Here is a 25,950-nt window from a genome sequence, read left to right on the forward strand (position 1 = left end):
ACAATATCCATGTTTTGGAGAATGTGTAAACGGTCGGTGGAGTAGCCAGCTACGACCCGGTCCGTTTTGTTTCAGGCTGTGACCTCATGAAAGACAATACAGCCACATTACCATAACTCTGTTTATAAAGAAGCCTCCGTTATCAGGTTTTTGTCTAATTATTATATAAAATGAATGAGTAAAGATTAAACTATTTGTGAAATTATGTAATGTGATTTTAAACAGTTAATGTGAGAGAATTGTATTCCCTTTGAAGTTTAGCTAAGTCATTGGCCTGCCCCCATGAACACAGACATGATCTGGCTCAAGGGAGAGCCATTTTCTACAGTTCCGAATAAAACCCCCACCTGGAGAAACCCACTTCAGACCATGCGAACCTCGATCACAGAGGGGGGGCGAAGGTTTGAATAGAGACCACAAACACCTCAGTATAAGCTAAGGTTGTAGTGGCTTGTTGAATTCCTAACCAAACCACGTGGAGCATTGGCTACACGGGTGGAAATGGTTAAACTCTGAGACTATAAATACCGACAGAATAAGAGCAAATCTTCTATACTAATTACTAGTCTGCAGCTAGGAATTATGTCGACCTGGAATGCGAAGACCGACAACCGTCGAAACATCTATCCTATAAGAACATTTCTGAATGGGACTCTGAAGTATCCATTCTAACCACAAAAGACTCCAGGGAAGCAGAGAGAAGCATGGATGAATTTTCCAACAGAAAGATGGACGATTCCAACAAAGATCCCGACGACACACTAGGCGTAAGTATATATTGATTGCAATTATTCCCGAATGAGTGAGCGTTCATGTGCAAAGGATTTATCATTTCAATACAATTACCAACTGTGTAGTGACTTGTCTTTCCCGCCCTTCTCAGTCCACACCCACTTCCCTTTGTCCACCAAGCTGTCATATCAGCTTAGCCCACTAGGGAACCTCCCCTATCATTTCCTTGTAACCATATCTACTATGTGTTTGTTTATGCATTTCTGTGATTATTTAGTTAGTAAATAAATGATTAAGACAATTGATGTATGGATGATTCATAGTAAAGGCTGGGTTCGTGCAGATAACCAGCGATTTACAACGTTCAGAATGAGACTAACGTGAGGTAAAGAATAATGAATTAATAAGAAGACTAATTGATCAGATATTAAAATATCTGAAGTGTTATATTAGGAAGATTATAACTTTGTAATCTGAAGATTTTCCTTGTTGCCCCAACTTCCTAGTTAATTACATTTACATGATTAGTTTAATCATGTAATAATAATTACAGATAATTGATTTGATAAAATAAGTCTTCAATTTAATGATGCCAAAGACACAACATATAGATGTTTGGAGAACATTTAGACACCCTATTGAGCCTTGTCAAAGTAGCACACTACAAAGAGAATTTGGAACTCAATCTTGGCCTTCCCTGTCTGTACGCCTGCCAGGCCTGATCCTGTTATATAGAGGTTTGGAGAACATTTAGAGACCCTATGGACCCTTGACAACGAAGTGCACTACATAGAGAATAAGGTACCATTTGTAACTCACACTTGGCCTGCCCTGTCTGTCTGCCTGCCTACCAGGCCTGATCCAATATTTTTGAATATTCTGCATCCAACTTTGAGAGGAATAGTCACTCTGGTTTAATGCATACTATTTACAAGCTGTAATGATGAGTGCAGAATGGGTTTAAACTAACACACCCAATTGCCTACTTTAGAATGAATCCCATCTTGGGCACTAAACTCGAGCTATTGTGCAATGTATAATTTACATAAAGGTCATGAGCATAAAGATAAAGTTGCCTCACTGTGCCCTAGATAGTTTCAGTTTATATAAATAAGTTTGGGCTTGGTTTACTTAGACTGGTAGTACTCCTATATCCCATTGGAGGGCAATACAGTTCAGTGATTCAAACAATCTGAGCCAACGAGAGCTTGGCTCAATCCCAACCACATGTTCTTCTTTCTCCAGTATGGTCTCTGACTGCCCTCTTCTCAGGCCACCTAATCAAATCAAATTGGTGAGACTTCCACCTTGTCTATCAGAGGGCACGATAGAGCTATTACCATACGGTTTACACCTGTCAAATCTAGTCAGATCTCCACAAATGTATAGGATATAGGGGTCGATTTTCGACTGGGCCCTTCTGTTCTGGCAAAGTCAGAGTAGGTTGCCCAAAGTTTAGGATTTGGGGAGTGTACTAAGAGTGGAACAGGCTGTGTTAGCTTGAATAAGCGCTTTGGACTGCATGGATTGATCAAATCACACAGACAAAGACTAATGATGCATCCTTAGTGCAGTATATAGGGAATAGGGTGCCATTTGGGATACACTCAAAAACTAAAGTACCATTCTCTCCTGGTTCATCCACTAGTTCCTCTTTCTCCAGTATGGTCTCTGACTGCTCTCTTCTCAGGGCCTTGATCTAAGAGCAAATAGATGAGAACAGTTCAATCATGTTATCATCAGATTGGCATCTATTCCATCAGTCAATTATTAGGGGTTCACAGCGACGCTTGTGTCAAATATTTCATGCATAGATTGGTACCTTTTTTCTAATTTGGTCTCTCTCTCTCTCTCTCACACATTATTATTTACATTGTCAAAGTATACATATCGAAAAATATATATTTATATATAAATAAATGGTAGTAGACATCAATACATTAAAGCAATGGTAGTAGACCAGTGTCAACATGACTGAGAAGACACATGACATGAAAGACAAAACAAAACTGTCTGTCCCTCAGGTTGTGGCAGGAGGACACATTAAAACTGCACATTTTGGCAATTCACCCAATAAATATTTGATTTTTTCCTCATATTTGATAGTTTCAAATTCTCTGTATTGAATTATAATTTTGGGAAAGAAATATTCTCTTAGGTCTGAGTATTTGTCACTGTGTAATAGGAAATGCAGCTCTGTCTCTACTTCTCCCCTGGAGCAGAGTGAGCACAGCCTGTCCTCTCTGGGCAGCCAGGTTTGTCTGTGATGACCGGTCTCTATAGCCAGACTGTGCTCACTGAGTCTGTACCTAGTCAATGTTTTCCTCAGTTTTCTATCACAGTGGTCAGATAGTCTGCCACCATGTACTGTCTGTTTAGAGCCAAATTGATTTTTTGTGGTGTCTTTCCAATAGGTGATATATTTTTATTTTTGTTTTGTGATGATTTGGTTGGGCCAGATTTTCTGAGTGCTGTCCTGAGGCTCTACGGGGTTGGTTTGGGTTGGTGAACTGAGCCTCAGAACCAGCTGGCTGAGGGGACTCTTCTCTTGTTTCATCTCTTGACATTGTAGAGCTGTGTGATGGAATGTTTTGGGGTCACTTGTTTTTAGATGGTTGTAAAAATTTGATGGCTCTTTTTTCTATTCGAATGAGAAGGGGGTATTGGCCCAATTCTTCTCTACATGCGTTATTTTGAGTTTTTCTTTGCACTTGCAATACAGTCTTGCAAAACTCTGCATGCAGTATTTCGATTGAATGTTTGTCCCATTTTGTAAATTCATTTTTAGAGATTGGACCCCTTACTTACTCTAAGTTGTGTCATCCTGTGAACCCCGTTCATTGCTGCTCTCAACTAAAAATGTTTTATCAAGTCTTTTAAAATATATATGTTTAGGTGTTTAACACTTTATTTAGTCAGTATTTAAATGAGATGGGGAAGCAGGCAAGAGTGAGAAACAATGGGAAGGGTGGACGCAGGGATTGAACCCTGGTCTCCTATTGGGAGATAAACAGTATATGTGACATTTCAATTGGAATTTTACTGACCTGTCGGAGGAAGTTGTGATCTCTCAGTCTGTCTCTCAGGAGGAGAATATCAGCCTGTCGGTTCTGCTGGTGGTTCCACTGTGGGTTCTGTCTGACAGTCAGGGTCAGGTTCTCTGAGTCGTGACAGAACCTCAGCAGATGAGAGTGGACAGCCCACACCTGGGACAGACCGGCCGGCGGTGTGGCCAGGGGGTTGGGGGGGCTGATGAAAGACAGGCAATCAATCATTCAATCAATCTATTATGCCAAAGGGAAATTTGGTTGTCAAGCAGTAATCACACAAAAACAAAAAAAATACATACAATTTACACTCAATTAATTTAAATGGACAGCGAACATGTTGTGATATACACCACATGGTCAACTTGAACACAGGTGGTTGACCTTAACAACCCTTATCGAATATTCAAAAATGTTTTCAAATAATGAGATGTGTCCACCAATCCAAAAAGAGGAATAGGCGGGAGTTTGACAGCCTGCCGTAATGCTTTGTGGACAATGACTCTCATTGTTAGGGCAGAGAGACAAGTACACTACATGACCAAAAGTATGCTCTTTGACACCTGCTCAATGAACATCTCATTACAAAATCATGTTAGTCCCCCCTGTGCCGCTCCAGGCAGGTAGCCTAGTGGTTAGAGCGTTGGGCCAGTAACTGAAAGCTTGACAAGGTAAAACATTTGTTGTTCTGCCCCTGAACAAGGAAGTTAACCCACTGTTCCTAGGCCGTCAATGTAAATAAGAATTTGTTCTTAACTGACTTGCCTAGTTAAATAAAGGTTAAATAAAAACAGCCTCCACTCTTCTGGGAAGGCTTTCCACTAGATGTTGGAACATTGCTGTGTGGACTTGCTTCCATTCAGCCACAAGAGCATTAGTGAGGTCAGGCACTGATGTTGGGCGATTAGGCCTGGCTCGCAGTTGGCATTCCAATTCATTGCAAAGGTTTTTGATGGAGTTGGGGGTCAGTCAAGTTCTTTCACCCCGAGCTTGACAAACCTTTTCTGTATGGACCTTGCTTTGTGCATGGGGGCATTGTCATGCTGATACAGGAAAGGGCCTTCCCAAACTGTTGCCACAAAGTTGGACGCACAGAATCGTTTAGAATGTCATTTTATGCAGTAGTGTTATGATTTCCCTTCACTTCAACTAAGGGGCCTAGCCTGAACCATGAAAAATAGCCCCAGACCATTATTCCTCCTCCACAAAACTTTGCAGTTGGCACTATGCATTGGGGCAGATAGTGTTTCCTGGCATCTGCCAAATCCAGATTAATCCGTCGGACTGCCAGATGGTGAAGCGTGATTCATCACTCCAGAGAACGCGTTTCCACTGCTCCAGAGTCCAATGGTGGTGAGCTTTACACCACTCCAGCCAACGCTTGGCATTTCGCATGGTGATCTTTTGCTTGTGTGTGGCTGCTGGGCCATGGAAACCCATTTCATGAAGCTCCCGATTAACAGTTTGGAACTCTGTAGTGAGCTTTTTGGCCTACCACTTCAAGACTGAGCTGTTGTTGCTCCTAGCAGTTTCCATTTCACAAAAACAGCACTTTCCGTCGATCGGGGCAGCTCTAGCACAACAGGACATTTACAAACTGTCTTGGTGGTGCCATGTTGAAAGTAACTGAGCTCTTCAGTATGGGCCATTCTACTGCCAATGTTTGTCTATGGGGATTGCATGGCTGTGTGCTCGATTGGCTGAAATAGCCAAATCACATACTTTTGGACATGTACTAGACCAGCAGCTGAAAGGGTGATCGCATGCGATCCCCTCAGTTTAATATGTGACTTAAGAGACCAACACAATACATATACACAGGCCAATACAGTGCCAAATGTGTGACTGAATGTGACAGTGTTCAGTGTCGGAGTGTGCCATTGATTATCCTGTCACATCTTGGGAATAGAGACATGAGGGTTATAATTAACCCTTAAAGAGAAGATCTAGTCCCTATCGTTCCATATTCTAATAATATTCTGACAAGGGTTGGAAAGACTGGCTTAATCATTATTTATTTTTATGAGTGGGCCAGATTGGTAGGGCATACCGCTTTAGAAATCCCCATTTTTTACTTTCACATATTTTTTTGCATGCTTATCTGATTTGGAGGTTTCAGGGAGTTTCTATCTAATACCTACACCTTTTTGCTATGTTGCTTCCACCTACTCAATCCTCACATTTCTCCAAAAGGATATGGAGCTAGGGGTTGATTTGGAATTGGGCATGACTGTGTGAGCGACCCCAGAGGCTCTGCGTGCTTTCTTACCCCTTTTTCGTAGTATACAGATGATACAGTATATAAGAGTAATAGTCAGATATAATGTCATGGTATACATCTTACTGTGTGAGTAGCTCCAGAAGCTGTGTGTGCCCTCTGTTGTGTGCTAGCTGCAGTGGGGTGACCCCCTCCTCGTTGGGCAGAGTCACTGCCATCAGTCCTCCCGGCTGGCACAGCAGCAGCTCAGCCAGACAACACAGACCCCAGCGCACAGCCAAGTGAAGAGGGGATTCTCTGGGACGCAACTCTGTGGAAAAAGGTAGAGATGGAAGAGGTGTGAGGCGGAGGGGAGAGAGAGAGATAATATGCCCATAATATGACATTTGAAATGTCTTTATTCTTTTGGAACATTTGTGAGTGTAATATTTACTATTAATTTGAATTGTTTATTTCACTTTTGTTTATTATATACTTCACTTTCGTTGGCAATGTAAACATATGTTTCCCATGCCAATAAAGCCCTTGAATTACATTTAATTGAGAGAGAGAGAGAGAGAGAGAGAGGGAAGGGTGTAAGGGAGAAGGTGTAAGTGAGAGAGAGGGGGTGGAGAGAGGGAAGGAGCATGCAAGGGAGAGAGAGAGGGGTAAAGAGATGGAGGGAGGGTGTAAGGGAGAGGGTGTAAGTGAGAGGGGGAGAGAGAGAGAGAGAGAGAGAGCGCGAGAGAGAGAGAGAGCGAGCGAGCGAGAGGCAAAGAGATGGATAGAGGGTGTAAGGGAGAGAGAGAGAGCTTTGTAACTTCAATTAGCCTCAATAACCAACATCCAGTGATAAGACCAGGAGGGATTTATTAGAGACCCACTTCCAACACTGCTGTTTGTCCCAATGATCTCCTCTGCTAAACTGTACATCTCTGCTCTACTAACCTAGTTAACGCAATTTACAGTTTACCCTAATGAAGGCCCACTAACATACTGCCTGACTGGCACCAAACAAGATGGCGCCGGAGGGTAGGGCTGCCGTCTCATCGGCTTTTAACCAACCATGCTATTTTGTTTGTTTTTTCGCGCTGTTTGTAACTTGTTTTGTACATAATGTTGCTGCTACCGTCTTATCACCGAAAAAATATTCTGGACATCAGAACTGCGATTACTCACCTCAAACTGGATGAGGAGTTATTTTTCAATTAGTCAGACGTGAGGGATATACTACAGACAACCGACCAGGCCCAGATCCCTGTGATTCACTGAAAAATTAAACGTAGGTTTCGCGGAAAGAGATAAGGATGCCTTGTGAGGATCAGGCGACGAGTGGCTAATCTGCCCTTGCCTTCCGTGCTGATGGCTAATGTTCAATCGCTAGAAAATGAATGGGACGAACTAAAAGCACATATATCCTACCAATGGGACATTAACCTCTTGAAACTTTTCATTTTTGGATAAATAACGTTCCCAAAGTAAACGGGATATTTTGCCAGGACAAGATGCTAGAATATGCATATAATTGACAGCTTAGGATGGAAAACACTCTAAAGTTTCCAAAACTGTAAAAATATTGTCTGTGAGTATAACAGAACTGATATTGCAGGCGAAAGCCTGAGAAAAATTCAATCAGGAAGGGACTCTTATTTAGAAAGCTCTGCGTTCCTATGCGTCCCTATTGAGCAGTGATTGGGATATCAACCAGATTCCTTTTTCTATGGCTTCTCTAATGTGTCTAGTGTCACAATACATAGTTTCAGGCTTTTATTTTGAAAAATGAGCCTGAACGACAACATTGCGTCAGTGGTCAGCTGGTGGTCTCAGAGTGATTTGTGCGTAAGAGACAAATGCGGCCATTGTTTCTCTCTTTCCTACTAAGAAGCCAACTGTTCTGGTTGATATATTATCGAATAGATATTTGAAAAACACCTTGAGGATTGATTATAAAAAACGTTTGCCATGTTTCTGTCGATATTATGGATCTAATTTGGAATATTTTTAGGCGTTTCCTCAATTACCTCGACACCGGTGCCCCCAGCACATTGACACATTGACTCTGTACCGGTACCCCCCATATATAGCCCCTGCTATTGTTATTTACTGCTGCTCTTTAATTATATGTTATTCTTATCGGGATTTTCTAAAAACTTCATTGTTGGTTAAAGGCTTGCAAGTAAGCATTTCACTGTAAGTTGTACCTGTTGTATTCGGCACATGTGACAAATAAAATGTGATTTGATATGGTCCCATAACCCTACAACTGTTACTCTCCCTGGTATCACCACCGGTTGTATGCATGAAGCTGGTACCTCAAAGGTGGTCTCAAGTCGAGGGGATAACTTTACAATATCCACTTTTTATGTTTGGAAACAACAGACAAACTATGATTTAGCGGCGAACCTCTACCACTGATTCTATATTCACTTATGCCTAATATACCCTAAATATTCAAACAGAGGGTAAGTGGGGTTTTCATATTCTGCTCACAGTGGTAATAGGCTGATGTCATAGGCCATGTTACCCAATTAGATCACTTAACTGTGGAAATTCATGGAAAGACATTTGTGTCGTTTTGCTATGAAACAGACTGCCATAACTACATTATCGCCTTAATGAGATTTGTCATTTACATTAGAGGTCTATACACACCCACGTGAAATACACACACACACACAGAGACAAATACACACGCAGGCGCACACGCACATGTTTATTTAACCCTGCCTATACCCTAGAGCTACTTCCAGTCCGTGAAGCTCTCCTAATCAAATAACACGCTGGTTAATTGGCATTGATGAATTTAACAGAGCTCCACATGTCATGTAGCCATGGCCACTTCCGACTGCTGGACAGCAAGCATGCAAAAATGAACTGAATGACAGAGGAAAGAGAGAAGGAATGGAAGGAGATAAAGAAAAGGGATGGAAGGAGGAAAGAAAGAGAAAGAGTTCACCTTCTTTGGAGTCTTGGACACGGTTGAGACAAAACAATGAGAAGAACTACTAAGAATTCTGTCCAACTTTTCACTCATGCAAAATAATCCCACACAAGAATTCTTCTGTAGCATGTGTGGATACATCCGAATCGCCATACTTGTAAATTATTTTCTTTATTGTATGCTTTAACTTAGACCTAGCAGTCAGCTCTCTATGTTGATGCTTGTATTGTACGACAACAATAAAAATGTCTCATGAAACTTAGACCTAGCAGTTGTATCATGTAAAGAAACCCACTCTCACCCTCTCCAGATGGACTAGCCAGTACATTCCAGCTGTGGGGGATATCCAAGTTGGCCATGGCCAGGGCCACACGGCGGTCCATTGCCCAGCGAGAGCTCTCCTCGCTCAGGCAGAAGCGGCTGCTCAGCTCCCTGTGGTCGCTGGAGCTCAGGCGGTGACCGTGGGTTACTAGGTGCTCAGCCAGATCCTGTGGGTAGGGTTGGGACAACAACATCACATCAATCTTTATTTACACTGAACAAAAATATAAACGTAACATGCAACAATTTCAAATATTTAACTGAGTTACATTTTATATAAGGAAATCAGTCATTTGAAATGAATTCATTAGATCCTAATCTATGATTTCTACATGACTGGGTCACAGATACCTTAACAAAAGGTGGGGGCGTGGATCAGAAAACTAGTCAGTATCTAGTGTGACCACCATTTGCCTCCTGCAGCATGACACATCTCCTTCGTATTGAGTTGATCAGGCTGTTGATTGTGGCCTGTGGAATATTGCCCCACTCCTCCTCAATTGCTGTGCGAAGTTGCTGGATACTGGCGAGAACTGGAACACCCTGTTGTACAAGTAAATCCAGATCATCCTAAACATACTCAATGGGTGGCACGTCTGGTGAGAATGCTGGCCATGGAAGAACTGGGACATTTTCAGCTTCTAGGAATTGTGTCCATGCATTATCATGCTGAAACATGAGTTGATGGCAGCGGATGAATGGCACGACAATGAGCCTCAAGAGCTTGTCACGGTATCTCTGTGCATTCATATTGCCACTGATAAAATGCCATTGTGTTCGTTGTCCCTAGCTTTTGCCTACCCATACCATAACCCCACCACCACCACCATCAGGCACTCTGTTCACAACATTGAATATGCTCGCCCACACGACGCCATACATGCTTTCTGCCATCTGCCCGGCACAGTTGAAACTTGGATTAATCCTTGAAGAGCACACTTCTCCAGGGTGCCAGTGGCCATCGAAGGTCATTTGACACTGAAGTTGGTTACGGTGCCATCTGCGGTCCGGTCAAGACCCTGGTGAGGAGACAGGTAAGCTTCTCGAGATGGTTTCTGACAGTTTGTTCAGAGATTCTTTGCCTGTACAAACCCACAGTTTCATCAGCTTTTCATGTGGCTTGTTTCAGATGATACCACAGGTGAAGAAGCCGGATGTGGAAGTCCTGGGCTGGCGTGGTTACATGTGGTCTGCAGTTGTGAGGCCGGTTGGACATACTGCCAAATTGTCTAAAATGACATTGGGGGTGTTTTATGGTAGAGAAATTAACATTCAATTCTCTGGCAACAGCTCTGGTGGACATTCCTGCAGTCAGCATGCAAATGTCAGACATCTGTGGCATTGTGTTGTATGACAAAACTGCACATTTTAGAGTGGCCTTTTATTTTCCCCAGCACAAGGTGCACATGTGTAATGATCATGCTGTTTAATCCTTTTCTTGAAATGCCACACATGTCAGGTGGATGGATTATCTTGGCAAATAAGAAATACTCACTAACAGGAATATAAACAAGTTTGTGCACAACATTTTTGAGAAATAAACTTTTGGTGCATATGGAACATTTCTGGTATATTTTATTTCTTCACATGTTGCGTTTATATTTTTGCTAAATAGCACATTTCATAAAATAGTAGCAGTGCAAAGTGCTTCACATACAATATTATAAAATGATCATATTATTCCACCATAGCTGCTTTTATCACCATACAGGTTTTGTGTTTGTGTGTGTAGCAATGTGCGTGTAGCAATGTCCCACCTGAGGATACATTTTGTTCAGCAATCTATTTCCTGTGTTTCAGGGGTGCAAAATACACTTGTCACTGTATCTCGCAAAGTTGACTGTTTTGATTGATTGATTGCGACTCCTTCACACTCTTGCTTGTGCTGGTCGTTTTTACCTATTTACATTACGACCGTCTAAATGTTTGTAACGACCTGTCAACACAAACCGGTAATGGCTGAAATGGGCTCAATTGAATGTAGTGTCTTTCTGTTGAATCTACAGTACCAGTCAAAAGTTTGGACAGAGATTCTCTCAACCAGCTTCACCTGGAATTATTTTCCAACAGTCTTGAAGGAGTTCCTACATATGCTGAGCACTTGTTGGCTGATTTTCCATCACCCTGCGGTCCAGCTCGTCCCAAACTCTCTGTTGGGTTGAGGTCGGGTGATTTTGGAGGCCAGGTCATCTGATGCAGCACTCCATTCTCCTTCTTGGTCAAATAGACCTTACACAGCCTGGAGGTGTGTTTGGTCATTGTCTCGTTGAAAAACAAATGATAGTCCCGCTAAGCGCAAACCAGATGGGATGGCTTATTGCAGCTGAATGCTGTGGTAGCCATGCTGGTTAAGTGTGCCTTGAATTCTAAATACATCACTGACAGTATCACCAGCAAAGCACCCCCACACCACCGCACCTCGTCTTCCATGGTGGGAACTTATATGTGGAGATCATCCACATCTCACAAAGACACGGCAGTTGGAACCAAAAATCGAATATTTGCACACATTTATTTTTATTTTTTCACTTTTATTTAACCAGGTAGGCAAGTTGAGAACAAGTTCTCATTTACAACTGCGACCTGGCCAAGATAAAGCAAAGCAGTTCGACACATCAGTCCAAAGGACAGATTTCCACTGGTCTAATGTCCATTGTTCCTTTTTCTTGGCTCAAGCAAGTGTCTTCTTCTTATTGGTGTCCGTTAGTTGTGGTTTCTTTGCAGGAATTCGTCCATGAAAGCCTGATTCACGCAGTCTTCTCTGAACAGTTCATGTTGAGATGTGTCTGTTACTTGAACTCTGAAATATTTATTTGGGCTACAATTTCGGAGGATGGTAACTCTAATGAACTTATTCTCTGCGTCAGTGGGTAACTCTGGGTCTTCCTTTCCTGTGGTAGTCCTCATTAGAGCCAGTTTCATCATAGCACTTGATGGTTTTTGCGACTGCTATTGAATAAACTTTTGAGTTCTTGACATTTTCCAGATTGACTGACCTTCATGTCTTCAAGTAATGATGGACTGTCATTTATCTTTGCTTATTTGAGCTGTTCTTGACATTATATAGACTGGGTATTTTAGGAAATAGGGCTATATTCTGTATACCATTCCTACCTTGTCACAACACAACTGATTGATTCAAACGCATTAAGGAAATAAATTACCAAAATCTACTTTTAACAAAGCACAACTGTTAATTGAAATGCATTCCAGGTGACTACCTCATGAAGCTGGTTGAGAGAATGCCAAGAGTGTGCAAAGCTGTCATCAAGGCAAAGGGTGGCTATTTGAAGAATCTCAAATATATTTAGATTGTTTAACACTTTTTGGTTACTACATTATTCCATATGTGTTATTTCATAATTTGGGTGTCTTCACTATTATTCTACAATGTATAAATAAATAAAAACCCTTGAATGAGTAGGTGTGTCAAAACTTTTGCCTGATGCTGGATATGAATGCTAAAGTTTTGTTGGGATTTAACGCACTGTCTCGACAATTACATCACAAGAAAGAGAAGAAAGATAAAGTTATTTTGATGAGTGTTCATTTTTTTGTGGAATTGAAAAAAAAACAAATAATTTAATACAGTTGAAATGTTTACAAATTTAAATGAAAGCAACTTCCAAAAAGGAACACTCGGATTATAGTGATATTATGCCTGATCTCGCAAACAATGTAAGGTGTGTTTAGATAGATATAATCGAGAGCCAAGCGTGATGATTTTTTTATCTGATGGTATCCTGCCATTGACACACTTGATGAAATACGCAAGAGAAATACGCAAGAGAAATCGACAACAACAGAAATTAATGGTGCAGTCTATGATTAATTATGAAATTATGAAAACTGAGGTTTTTTGTGAAGTATTTCTCAAGTAAAAAAATGTGCATGAAAACTAGTCTCTCGTTGATTGATCTCTCGTTGACAAACACTTCATTGAAGAATCCTGTCCAGTGTTCCCACCACTACAAAATCAAATCAAATTTAATTTGTCACATACATGTGTTTGCAAATGTTATGTAGCGAAATGCTTGTACTAGGAGTAGTACTGTTGACCAATCACCGGTGAAGGTGCACAGACTTAAGCTGCCGAACTTCGACTTGCCTCAAGAAAAAATGTTGTGTGCGCGACCAGCCGGAAAAAAAACCTGCCGAACACCAAAACAAACAAATACGTCACAAAATGTAATCATAATATAAGCGACTGGGAAGCATGTGACAGGCTTCAGTGTTTGGTGTTTTGTTCCGCCCCTCTATGTTAATGGATTCATCTATGCATCATCTATGCATCTATGCAAATACACACCGTATGTTTATGCAAATTATGCACATATAATTGTCTATATTTTTACACACACACAAACATACCTGGTACAATAAGAAAATGTATATACAGTATGAGTACATTCTACAAAAAACAATAGTGACATTTTACAAGAAATCTAATACCTGAATTCCCACCAAAATCCCTGAACTTCATTCATTATTTCTCAGAGCCAGTAAAATGTTTTATGTGCTTCAATTCAGTCAATATCTGCTGGATAATAAAAGTTGATCATTTTCTTCATCCAAATGTTCCAACCGTTGTTTTTAAAACCTTTTAACAATTTCAATGACTGTTGCTAGTGTGTGTTTGTGTAACTGTGTATGTCACGGACCAGGATGTCTTGCTCCCAGGCAGACTAAATAACTTTTTTGCCCGCTTTGAGGACAATACAGTGCCACTGACACGGCCTGCAACGAAAACATGCGGTCTCTCCTTCACTGCAGCCGAGGTGAGTAAGACATTTAAACGTGTTAACCCTCGCAAGGCTGCAGGCCCAGATGGCATCCCCAGCCGCGCCCTCAGAGCATGCGCAGACCAGCTGGCCGGTGTGTTTACGGACATATTCAATCAATCCCTATACCAGTCTGCTGTTCCCACATGCTTCAAGAGGGCCACCATTGTTCCTGTTCCCAAGAAAGCTAAGGTAACTGAGCTAAATGACTACCGCCCCGTAGCACTCACATCCGTCATCATGAAGTGCTTTGAGAGACTAGTCAAGGACCATATCACCTCCACCCTACCTGACACCCTAGACCCACTCCAATTTGCTTACCGCCCAAATAGGTCCACAGACGATGCAATCTCAACCACACTGCACACTGCCCTAACCCATCTGGACAAGAGGAATACCTATGTGAGAATGCTGTTCATCGACTACAGCTCGGCATTCAACACCATAGTACCCTCCAAGCTCGTCATCAAGCTCGAGACCCTGGGTCTCGACCCCGCCCTGTGCAACTGGGTACTGGACTTCCTGACGGGCCGCCCCCAGGTGGTGAGGGTAGGCAACAACATCTCCTCCCCGCTGATCCTCAACACTGGGGCCCCACAAGGTTGCGTTCTGAGCCCTCTCCTGTACTCCCTGTTCACCCACGACTGCGTGGCCACGCACGCCTCCAACTCAATCATCAAGTTTGCGGACGACACAACAGTGGTAGGCTTGATTACCAACAACGATGAGACGGCCTACAGGGAGGAGGTGAGGGCCCTCGGAGTGTGGTGTCAGGAAAACAACCTCACACTCAACGTCAACAAAACTAAGGAGATGATTGTGGACTTCAGGAAACAGCAGAGGGAACACCCCCCTATCCACATCGATGGAACAGTAGTGGAGAGGGTAGCAAGTTTTAAGTTCCTCGGCATACACATCACAGACAAACTGAATTGGTCCACTCACACAGACAGCATCGTGAAGAAGGCGCAGCAGCGCCTCTTCAACCTCAGGAGGCTGAAGAAATTCGGCTTGTCACCAAAAGCACTCACAAACTTCTACAGATGCACAATCGAGAGCATCCTGGCGGGCTGTATCACCGCCTGGTATGGCAACTGCACCGCCCTCAACCGTAAGGCTCTCCAGAGGGTAGTGAGGTCTGCACAACGCATCACCGGGGGCAAACTACCTGCCCTCCAGGACACCTACACCACCCGATGTCACAGGAAGGCCATAAAGATCATCAAGGACATCAACCACCCGAGCCACTGCCTGTTCACCCCGCTATCATCCAGAAGGCGAGGTCAGTACAGGTGCATCAAAGCTGGGACCGAGAGACTGAAAAACAGCTTCTATCTCAAGGCCATCAGTCTGTTAAACAGCCACCACTAACACTGAGTGGCTGCTGCCAACACACTGACACTGACTCAACTCCAGCCACTTTAATAATGGGAATTGATGGGAAATTATGTAAATATATCACTAGCCACTTTAAACAATGCTACCTTATATAAATGTTACTTACCCTACATTATTCATCTCATACGCATACGTATATACTGTACTCTATATCATCGACGGTATCCTTATGTAATACATGTATCACTAGCCACTTTATACTATACTATGCCACTTTGTTTACATACTCATCTCATTTGTACATACTGTCCCCGATACCATCTACTGTATCTTGCCTATGCTGCTCTGTACCATCACTCATTCATATATCCTTATGTACATATTCTTTATCCCCTTACACTGTGTACAAGACAGTAGTTTTGGAATTGTTAGTTAGATTACTTGTTATTACTGCATTGTCGGAACTAGAAGCACAAGCATTTCGCTACACTCGCATTAACATCTGCTAACCATGTGTATGTGACAAATAAAATTTGATTTGATTTGATTTGTGCACATGCTCGAGTGTGTGTGTGCCAACCCTACCTGGGCATCGTCCTGGACGTACTTGAGCCTGGACCCTCCCACACAGGTAAAAGGTGTGGTCTCTGAGTAGATGTAAGCACAGACTGAGACAGTCTCAGCCAGGTTATGACCTACAAAACAATGGGAAAGGATGTCACACCAAAGTGTGTTTACAATGGTGTAGAGTAGTGTTTCCCAACTCCAATCCTCGAGCACATATTTTTGTTGTTGCCCCAGACAAACTCACCTGATTCAGCTTGAGGGTTTGATGATTAGTTGACAAATTTAATCAGTTGTGCTTGTCCGGGGCTACAACAAAAATGTGTATTGTTGGGGGTACTCGACGACTGTAGTTGAGAAACACTGGTGTAGGGTGAAGTTGCAGCAGGTTAGCGCTTTTCATCATGAATCTTGTTCTGGAGGCAACTTTGCAGAGTGGTCACTAGCTGGCACAGTAACTAAGTAATAAAATCAGATTTTAAACATAACCTTAACCATACTGCTAACCCTAATGCTTAACCTTAACCTTAAATGAATATCATTCATTTTTACAATATAGCCAATTTTGACTTTGTAGCTTGTCCATCTAGAGTAAATTGCTCAGTTCTGCTTCAAGGACAACACTCATCCCAATAAACGTCAACCTGCTAAGTTGACCCTAGACGTGGATCTTCGGTCGGTTTAGAACTTTCCTCACTAATGGTTAAGTTTAGGATCAGCAGAGGGGAAGTTGATCCTAGATCTGTCCCTGGGGGAAACTTTGTTGAGAAAAAGCATTTACAACAGGAGGCCACACAAGGTGCAGGCCTTTGTTCAAGCCCAGCACCAACACACCTGATTCAACTAATTAGGCTAGATTGAAGAAATAATGTCAGGTTTGCTAGTGCTGAGATGGAGCAAAAACCCAGGGGTGGTAGTGTAGTAATGTGTATTGTAGCCAGCCAGGGGAGAGTTTACAGTTCTCCAGGGGTCTCTCCATTGTTGGTGTTGTTTTTGGGGTGCTGAGTCTGACTGTTTCCCTCCTGAGAGAAAGCTGATAAGATGGTGCATCCTTCCATAGCCCAGTCTCACATGCAACATACTGATGTGTCACAAATGGCTCCCTATTCCTTAAATAGTGCAGTACTTTTGACCAGGACCCATAGGACTCTGGGCAAAAGTAGTGCACTATGTAGGGAATAGGGTGCCATTTGGGAAGCACTTATTGTGGTTGATCCCCACGTGTCATAGGGTTCACTCACACACAGGTCATAGAGATGGTCATAGGTCATAGGCATCTTTACGATGGCAGTTACACACAAAACACTCACACCCCCACCCACCTCTCCCTCCCTCTCACTTTGGGGTGAAGTTTCTTGTTTTTCCTCCCCAATCCTAACCTTAACCATTAGTAGGGAAATGCTAAACTGAACACAGATCAGTGTCTAGGGACAACTTTACTCTACACCGTTTCTCTCACCAGGCACGATGAAGCAGAGCATGACATCGTTCTGGGCTCTGATCACATGGGCAAGCGTAGAACCTTCTAGAACGATGAAAATCTCTGCCTCCTTTGGCAAGGGGTCTGGGGCCTGCAGCAATGCAAACACCTTGGCCTGCCCCTGAGGGGAGAGGTAAGGGAGACAAAGGGGGGTTGGAGGTGGTGAGAGGAGAGGTTGAAGAGAAAGAAGGGGGAAAGATAGAGACAGAGAGACAGGTATTTGATATGATCAAATTACAGTTAGGATAATCTAGTAAAGATATACACTAAATCCTACCTCAGCATACTTTATGAAGACATCCCCCCCCCCCTCCCAACTCAATAAAAAGAGGAATGTTCCAGTCTCTGATCTACCCTGATCTTCACAGGCCAAAACACATAAGACCACTGATCTGGGAGCTGTGCGCCAAATAACTAGAGATGTGTACACTTTCACATTAAACCTTAGATTGATGTGAATGGTATATGATGTGAATGGTATATTATCTCCATGTCTCTCAAGTTTCGAGTCATTCTTTGAGACCTATAAGACAAATGGAGAGCAACTGTTTTGGGCTTGGTTGTCTTCCATTCTTGTCAGGATAGCTCCTGGATTTAAAGGTGCATGAGATACAGTATAATGGTAAATTGAAGAGGTAGACAAAAAGGGGCCACTTTTGTCTACCTCTTGTCCCTGTATCTCTCTCACTGGGGAATCACCGTATCTGTTTCTGTTCCACTCCAGCTGACCTGGTCTCCCACCATCGTAACACAGGCACTCACAGCTGTCCTTCCCTCCACCAAACTCTCTCACACACTATCCTGTCCAACACTGTCTGTCTATCATAAAAACCAAACTATTGAGATAAACCCAATTTTTGCGTCAAACAATCTCATTTGTGCCCTCAACATAAACCCAGCCTAACCTATAGGACACCAGGTGCGGAAGTCTCAAAGGTGGAACTCTGGGGGTGTGAAACCATAGATCGGGAAGTAAGCGTGCTGAGGGTGCTGCAGCAACCCCTGAAAAATCCCACAAAATAACATATAAAGTTGAAGTAGGAAGTTTACATACACTTTAGCCAAATACATTTAAACTCCGTTTTTCTTACTTGTGTCATGCATTACTTGTGTCATGCACAAAGTAAATGCCCAAAGCTATAGTTTGTTAACAAGACATTCGTGGAGTAGTTGAAAAACGAGTTTCAACGACTCCAACCTAAGTGTATGTAAACTTCCGACTTCAACTGTATATACATATACAGAACCAGTCAAAAGTTTGGACACACCTACTCATTCAAGAGTTTCTCTTTATTTTTACTATTTTCTACATTGTAGAATAACAGTGAAGACTTCAACACTATGAAATAACACATATGAAATCATGTAGTAACCAAAAAAGTGTTAAACAAGATTCTTCAAAGTAGCCACTCTTAATGACAGTTTTGCATAATTCAAATCACATAGAGGGCTTAGGCTGTAACATGATAGCAACCAAAACCCATGTACAGTATCTTCAAAATGCTTTAACTGCTGTATTATCCAAATGTAAAAGCATATACAGTACTGTATTTCTTCAGGATCTTTTTGCTTTCGTTAATAAAATAATGCTAAAAATACTCTTTCAAACGCACAAGGTCACGTTGTACAGTGCCACTATGGCTATTAGCAGGGCTATATTTTGGCCTTTATGGGCGGCACACAATTGGCCCAGCGTTTCTCTGCCCCTAAAAACAGAACTAAATATTTTGACCTTTGCAAATATTATTCTTGCCTTTATTCAGATTACAGTTGCTCTCTTTTTTTTTTTTTTTAAACAAAATAACCTCCAAAATATCATTATATATTATCAAGTTGATGACACAGTCATATAGCCGGAACCTACATAAAGCTGAGTGACTCACTCATTCATAGCTTTGGATCAAAATAAATAAGTACCAACATTCTTTCTGATATTCTTTAATAAATAAATGTTTTGGTTATCCTGATCTGGACACCATGTACAGCATCATAATTGACCATTATGAGCTATTAGCAGGACAATAAACCTTTACCAACACCTCTCTGTATTTTGATAATTTGTGGATGGGGCCTCCCCAGTGGCGCAGCTGTCTAAGTCACTGCATCGCAATGCAAAATGCGTTGCTACAGATACCCATGCTGGCCGCCACTGGGAGACCCATGAGGCAGCTTTTGGTTTTAATTTAGATTCCTCCAACCCGCTATATGTAATTATTGGTGGAGAGTCACATTATATTTTTCGATATACTGTAGACCAGGGGTGTCAAAGTCAAATGGACGGAGGGCCAAATAAAAAAATCAGCTACAAGACGAGGGCCGGACTGTTCGAATGTTCATTGAAAATTTTTTAAATGACGCATATAGTCTAGTGAACCTAATTGAACCTACTGAAAACCTAACAAATATATTACAATATGATCAGATAAATAAAGCAATATTTTCTTATGGCTCTGTCAGTAATCTTTAATTTTCAACAGACACAAAAGACAAATTTCCTTTATATAAATATCCCCATAACATGAACATTAAATGAAAGAAACCGGTATTCAAGGCACCATCAGTAGACTATATTTTCTATTTTAGCAAAAGTGGGCTAAATTTACTTCAAAGAAAAAACAATAATAGCAATTTTCTATCATCCACTCAACTGAAATATTTTTAAAATATAATTGGATTGAAATACAAAAAAATAAAGTGCAAAAATCTATTAATCAAAAACAACACTTTGTTTAAGGAGAAGTAACATGCAGTGAAAACAAATATTAAATTTTAACTTTTAAACTTGAACTGAGTAAAAACTCTAAATATGTGATTGCACAGTAATGTTCACTTGTTTGAGGTTGAGGGTGATACTTGGTGGTGTCCCATCTTTTCCACAAGTTCATCAATGTTCGGGGTAAGGCTCTGAGCTGAAGAAATCCTCAGAATTGAGTGGAGGTGTTCAGCAGTAAGTCGACTTCTGTGTGATGTTTTGTTCAGGTTCATCAAAGAAAACAGTTGTTCACACAGGTATGTGCTGCCAAACATAGACAACGTTTGAGCAGCCTGGATGCGCAGCTGGGGCATTGTGCCGGGGAGGAAACGGGCGAACTCCGCAGCACCCACTGCCGCATATTTTGCCCTCAGTGCATCATTGCATTGGAGGTCAATCAACTCCATTTGGAGGTTTGGTGGTGAGCTTTCCACGTCAACAGCAAATGGGTTACCGAGCAGTTCCAACCTGCTTTTTTGTGCTTCAAAGTCAGCAAATCGGCGTCGAAAGTCAGCGGCAAGCATACCTATTTTATCAGCCAACTGTGTGCTCGGGAACGCACTGGTAGAGAGCTTCTCTTTCATGGTCTGGCAGCTGGGAAAGTGGCTCAAATTTTCTTTCCGCATCTGCGTCTCCCACAGAGTCAGTTTGGTTTTAAATGCCTTCACTGTACTGTACATATCAGAGATGACACGATCCCGACCCTGCAGCTGCAAGTTTATTGCATTCAGATGACTCGTAATGTCACACAGAAAAGCCATTTCACACAGAAACATTTCGTCTCGGAGTTGTGTTGTGTCTTTCCCTTTGCTGTCCAAGAACAGACAAATCTCCTCACGAAGCTCGAAACATCTTTGAAGCACCTTTCCCTGGCTTAGCCATCGCACCTCTGTGTGATAAGGCAAATCACCATGCTCCGTTTCTAACTCCGTCAGAAATGCCTTGAACTGGCGGTGATTCAAACCTTTGGCTCTGATAAAGTTAACTGTGCGCGTGATGATGCTCATTACATGCTCCATTTTCAAGGCTTTACCGCACAACGCTTCCTGGTGTATGATACAATGATAAGCTGTCAGCTCACCTGTCGCGTTTTCCTCTTGCATCTTTTCCCGTATCTTCGCCACCAGTCCGCTCCTGTGTCCACACATCGCAGGTGCTCCGTCGGTTGTCAAACCCACGAGTTTTTCCCAAGGCAGCTCCATCTCATTTACACATCTTGACACCTCTTCATACAAATCATGCCCCGTAGTTGTGCCATGCATAGGACGTAAAGCCAAAAACTCCTCTGTCACGCTTAGGTTGGAGTCCACTCCGCGGATGAAAATTGACAACTGGGCAATGTCAGAAATGTCGGTGCTCTCATCCACAGCCAAGGAATATGCAATAAAATCTTTTCCCTTTTTCACAAGCTGCTCTTTTAGATTGATGGACAACTGGTCTACTCTCTCGGCAATGGTGTTTCTGCTCAGACTCACATTTAAAAAGAGTTGCCTTTTTTCTGGGCAAACTTCGTCACAAACTTTAATCATGCAGTTTTTGATGAAATCCCCCTCCGTAAATGGCCGGGCTGATTTAGCGATCTCTTCTGCCAAAATAAAACTGGCCTTGACAGCAGCCTGGTCTTGTGATTTGGCTTTTTTGAACAGAGCCTGTCGAGATTTGAGGCCTCGTTTTAATTCCTCTGCCTTTTGTAGCCTTTGTTCCATGTCCATATTCTTGTTTTTGTCCGCGTGTTTCGTTTCATAATGTCGTCTCAGATTATACTCTTTCAGTACCGCCACACTTTCTCCACACAGAAGACACACAGGTTTTCCAGCTACCTTCGTGAACATATACTCCGACTCCCACCTTGTTTGAAACCCCCGGTTCTCAGTATCCACCTTCCGTTTTGCCATTTTTGATGGGTATCTGAAAGTTAATTTTACTGTGATGCTGACGACTGCTGTGCCAATAAATATTGAAATGAAGCAGCCTACTGCTCGGTGCGTCACCTTTGCATTGTGGGAAATGTAGTATTGGTGCGTGTAAAAGATCTGCGGGCTGCCGGCTTGCTGCGGGCCGGTTCTAATAATAAATCAAGATCATCCCAGGGGCCGTAAAAAACCTTCTTGCGGGCCGGATGTGGCCCGCGGGCCTTGACTCTGACATATGTGCTGTAGACCAACCGTAGGCGACATGAGTCTCACTAGTGTTGAGTAATGTGCTGTATGTCTTATTTATTTAAAGAGCATATTGAAGTTAGAAGCAATTGGATTTGAAGCAATAGCCTACAACCATTTTAGCACTGATTTGCGCTGCTCTGAGACAAGCATGGGGACTGGTCTTGATAAATCAATGAGATTTTTACTTTCACTGAATCTCTGTTTGGGTATTGGTTAGACTATAATTAGAAAATTAAGGTGTAGAAATGATATCCTCTTAGTGTAACCTTTATTTAACTATGCAAGTCAGTTAAGAACAAATTCTTATTTACAAGGACAGCCAACTCCTTCCTCCCCGTCGGGAAATTGAACCCCGGTCTCCCACATGCCTGCATTCTCTAGTACAGCCACTATTGAAGGCTATCAAATGCTTCTCAAAGATGCCCTCTGGTGGTCAAACTAGCACTAACTTTCATTAATGGTACCAGTGGTTCAAACTTAAATAACGTGCTATAGAATTCTGTAGCACCATTCAAACTGCGTTGCAGTTTGCTGCAACTTTTAAAGGACGAACCACTGTAGGCTCCAAAATATAACTTTCATCTTCAGATGACCATACATTGTTGGTTCATTCACTTGACTCAGTCTCAGAAATCTACAAAAGGCTCTAGAACCAAAACGATCATGATTAGACTGATGTTGCACCCAATGGCACTCTATTCCCTATATAGGGCACTACCATAGGGATTTGGTCAAAAGTAGTGCACTGTGTAGGGAATAGGGTGCCTTTTGGGAGACTGCTGAGGCTTAAGCTAAGCTAATAGACAAATTTGATAAATTTGTTCAAAGTGACCAAAAACAAAATACTACTTTTCAAATCATTACCAGAATAAAGTTATTTTCTTCGTCATGTAAGTTTACTAGCAAATAAAACACACCTTAGTAAATAAATGATTAACTTTTTTAAATTATCTTTTCAAATTGACTAATGCATAGTTACATTAAAGTCAGTGCGTTGATAGACTGGAAATATTCTGTGCAATAGAATGTAATGTTTACAAGGGATGTTAAAAATAATTCTTGAGCTAAGAAACAATACATAAAATATCTCCAGCGCTGAGGATTGCAATAAAAATCTATTAAATTTTAGCTTATCAATGAGTTGAAAGCTAGAACTTGCAAATGCAAGTTTGGAAATAAGAAGTCTGAGTCTGACAGTAGTTATACCGTATGCAGTGAAGTCCTCAACCCCTCACCTTTCTTTGACCTTACTCAGGGAGCTACGAGAGGTCTGCATTCAATCAATATACCCTTACCTTTCTATCAATATTCCTTGACTATTTCCTCAACATACCCATATCTTTGCTCTCATGAAGGGTTGCAATGAAAATGAATTCAGCAGATCTTGAAGGGCAGTGGATGTTAATAAAAGCGCTTCTTTATTCATAAAAACCAACACGTTTCGACCCATAGACTTTTTTTTAACCTTTATTTAACAAGGCAAGCCTTCATCACGGTTTTTCTTGAAGACGGCTAATGGCCGAAAAACATAGTTTTTTTATCGCTATAGAAGCATTGTTTTATGAACTTCCACTAGCCTCAAAGACTTTCTGAATTTCCTTTTCAGTTTGCTCCTCAATTCGTGGATAACAAGGTAGCGGCAGTGATCACTTCCCTCTCACGAAGGGTTAAACGCTTGAGACAAAACTTTAAACATATCAGTTTTACTAAATGGATTCCAAAATAATACATCTCCACATAAAGCACTACTTTTGACCAGAGCTATATGGGCCCAGCTCAAAAGTAGTGCATTATTTAGGAAGCCATTTGGGACGAAAACATAAACTTGTGTATGGTGATAAACATCATCCCAGCCTCAGACCTTCTCAAAACCTGCCAAAATCACAGAGGGAGGAGAGGATACCCACTCTCCCTTCTCTCATTGTTCACTCCAACACAAACCATTTAGACGGGAATTCTAGTTCGAATCCATGTCCCGGCCGTCTGCAATTTTAGCTGGAACCAGCTCTGAATATTTTTAAAAAAATGATGGTGGTAGAACACAACTCAATAATGGGACATACTCACATACAGAGGCACCTCTCTTCTGCTCAACTCCATCCCCACAGAATCTGACGAGAGAGAGAGAAACACACACACACTTTACATACGTTTGCATATAGTAGAAATAGTCGGAATGTGAATTTTAGACCTAAATGTCCAACCATTCGGGAGATATAGGTTGTCAAAGTTGATACGTTTTGCATAGCCCATCCCATCACTTGTTCAAATCAACATGAGTGAGGTCAAAAAGGGGATTGATTTCATGTGGAACAACACACAGACAATTAGAAACACATCCCACTATATCATACAGAAAATAGACGTGGAATTGTTGACGTACAACATCAATATAAATTTCTGTTAAAATATGAGGGCAATTTCAGTATTATGGACATTACTGAATAGTTAGGCTGAATATAGTATACAAGGTCAGGCACCACACTCTAACATGTAATTTTTTCCGCTTTATATGCAGTTCCTGTCAAAGGTTTGGACAACCTACTCATTCAATGGTTTTTCTTAATTAAAATTTTTTTTTTCCACATTGTAAAATAACACGTGGAATAATGTAGTAACAAATAAAGTGTTGAACAAATCAAAATATATTTTATACTTGAGATTCTTCAAAGTAGCCACCCTTTGCCTTGATGACAGCTTTGCACACTCTTGGCATTCTCTCAACCAGCTTATTGAAGTAATCACCTGGAATGCATTTAAATTAACAGGTGTGCCTAGTTAAAAGTTCATTTGTGGAATTTATTTCCTTCTTAATGCGTTTGAGCCAATCAGTTGTGTTGTGACAAGGTAGGGATGGTATACAGATGATAGCCCTATTTGGTAAAAGACCATGTCCATATTATGGTAAGAACAGCTCAAATAAGCAAAGAAAAATGACAATCCATCATTACTTAATGAAATGAAGCTCAGTCAATCCGGAAAATGTCAAGAACTTTGAACGTTTCTTCAAGTGCAGTTGAAAAAAACAACTAGGGCTATGATGAAACTGGCTCTAATGAGGATCGCCACAGGAAAGGAAGACCCGGAGTTAGAGTTAACTGCACCTCAAATTGCAGCCCAAATAAATGCTTCAGAGTTCAAGTAACAGACACATCTCAACATCAACTGTTCAGAGGAGACTGCATGAATCAGGCCTTCGTGTTCGAATTGCTGCAAAGAAACCACTACTAAAGGACACCAATAATTAGAAGAGACTTGCTTGGGCCAAGAAACATGAGCAACTGGTGGAAATCTTTCCTTTGGTCTGAGGAGTCCAAATTTGAGATTTTTGGTTCCAACCACCATGTCTTTGTGAGACTCAGAGTAGGTGAACGGATGCTCTCCATATGTATGGTTCCCATCGTGAATTATGGAGGAGGAGGTGTGATGGTGTTGGGGTGCTTTGCTGGTGACACGGTCTGTGCTTTATTTAGAATTCAAGGCACACTTAACCAGCATGGCTACCACAGCATTCAACAGTGGGACTATCATTTGTTTTCAACAGGACAAGACAGGACAAGACCTCCAGGCTGTGTAAGGGCTATTTGAACAAGAAGGAGAGTGATGGAGTGCTGCATCAGAGGACTTGGACTCCA

General features: G+C 41.7%; 1 protein-coding gene across 1 annotated transcript; it reads right to left on the reverse strand.

The window, feature by feature from the left end:
* Nucleotides 1-1,367: 1,367 nt before the first annotated feature.
* On the reverse strand, nt 1,368-24,415 carry LOC139412396 (rho guanine nucleotide exchange factor 28-like). The gene is made up of 8 exons (XM_071159205.1): nt 24,383-24,415; nt 17,381-17,522; nt 15,943-16,052; nt 9,219-9,405; nt 6,124-6,307; nt 3,780-3,981; nt 2,356-2,431; nt 1,368-1,456 (listed from the first exon to the last, which is right to left on the reverse strand). The coding sequence occupies exons 1-8, from the start codon at nt 24,413-24,415 to the stop codon at nt 1,368-1,370; spliced, it is 1,023 nt and encodes a 340-aa protein (XP_071015306.1).
* Between the last annotated feature and the right edge of the window lie 1,535 nt (nt 24,416-25,950).

The sequence above is a fragment of the Oncorhynchus clarkii genome, chromosome 6 (assembly GCF_045791955.1).
Source record: "Oncorhynchus clarkii lewisi isolate Uvic-CL-2024 chromosome 6, UVic_Ocla_1.0, whole genome shotgun sequence".
NCBI lineage: Eukaryota > Metazoa > Chordata > Actinopteri > Salmoniformes > Salmonidae > Oncorhynchus > Oncorhynchus clarkii.

Coding starts and splice junctions, on each gene's coding strand:
- LOC139412396 (XM_071159205.1), bottom strand. CDS start 24,415: ATGGAGTTGAGCAGAAGAGAGGTGCCTCTGTAT. Junction 17,523..24,382: donor GAAGAGAGGTGCCTCTGTAT/GTGAGTATGTCC, acceptor CTCTCCCCTCAG/GGGCAGGCCAAGGTGTTTGC. Junction 3,982..6,123: donor CTTCTGGAGCTACTCACACA/GTAAGATGTATA, acceptor GTCTTTCATCAG/CCCCCCCAACCCCCTGGCCA.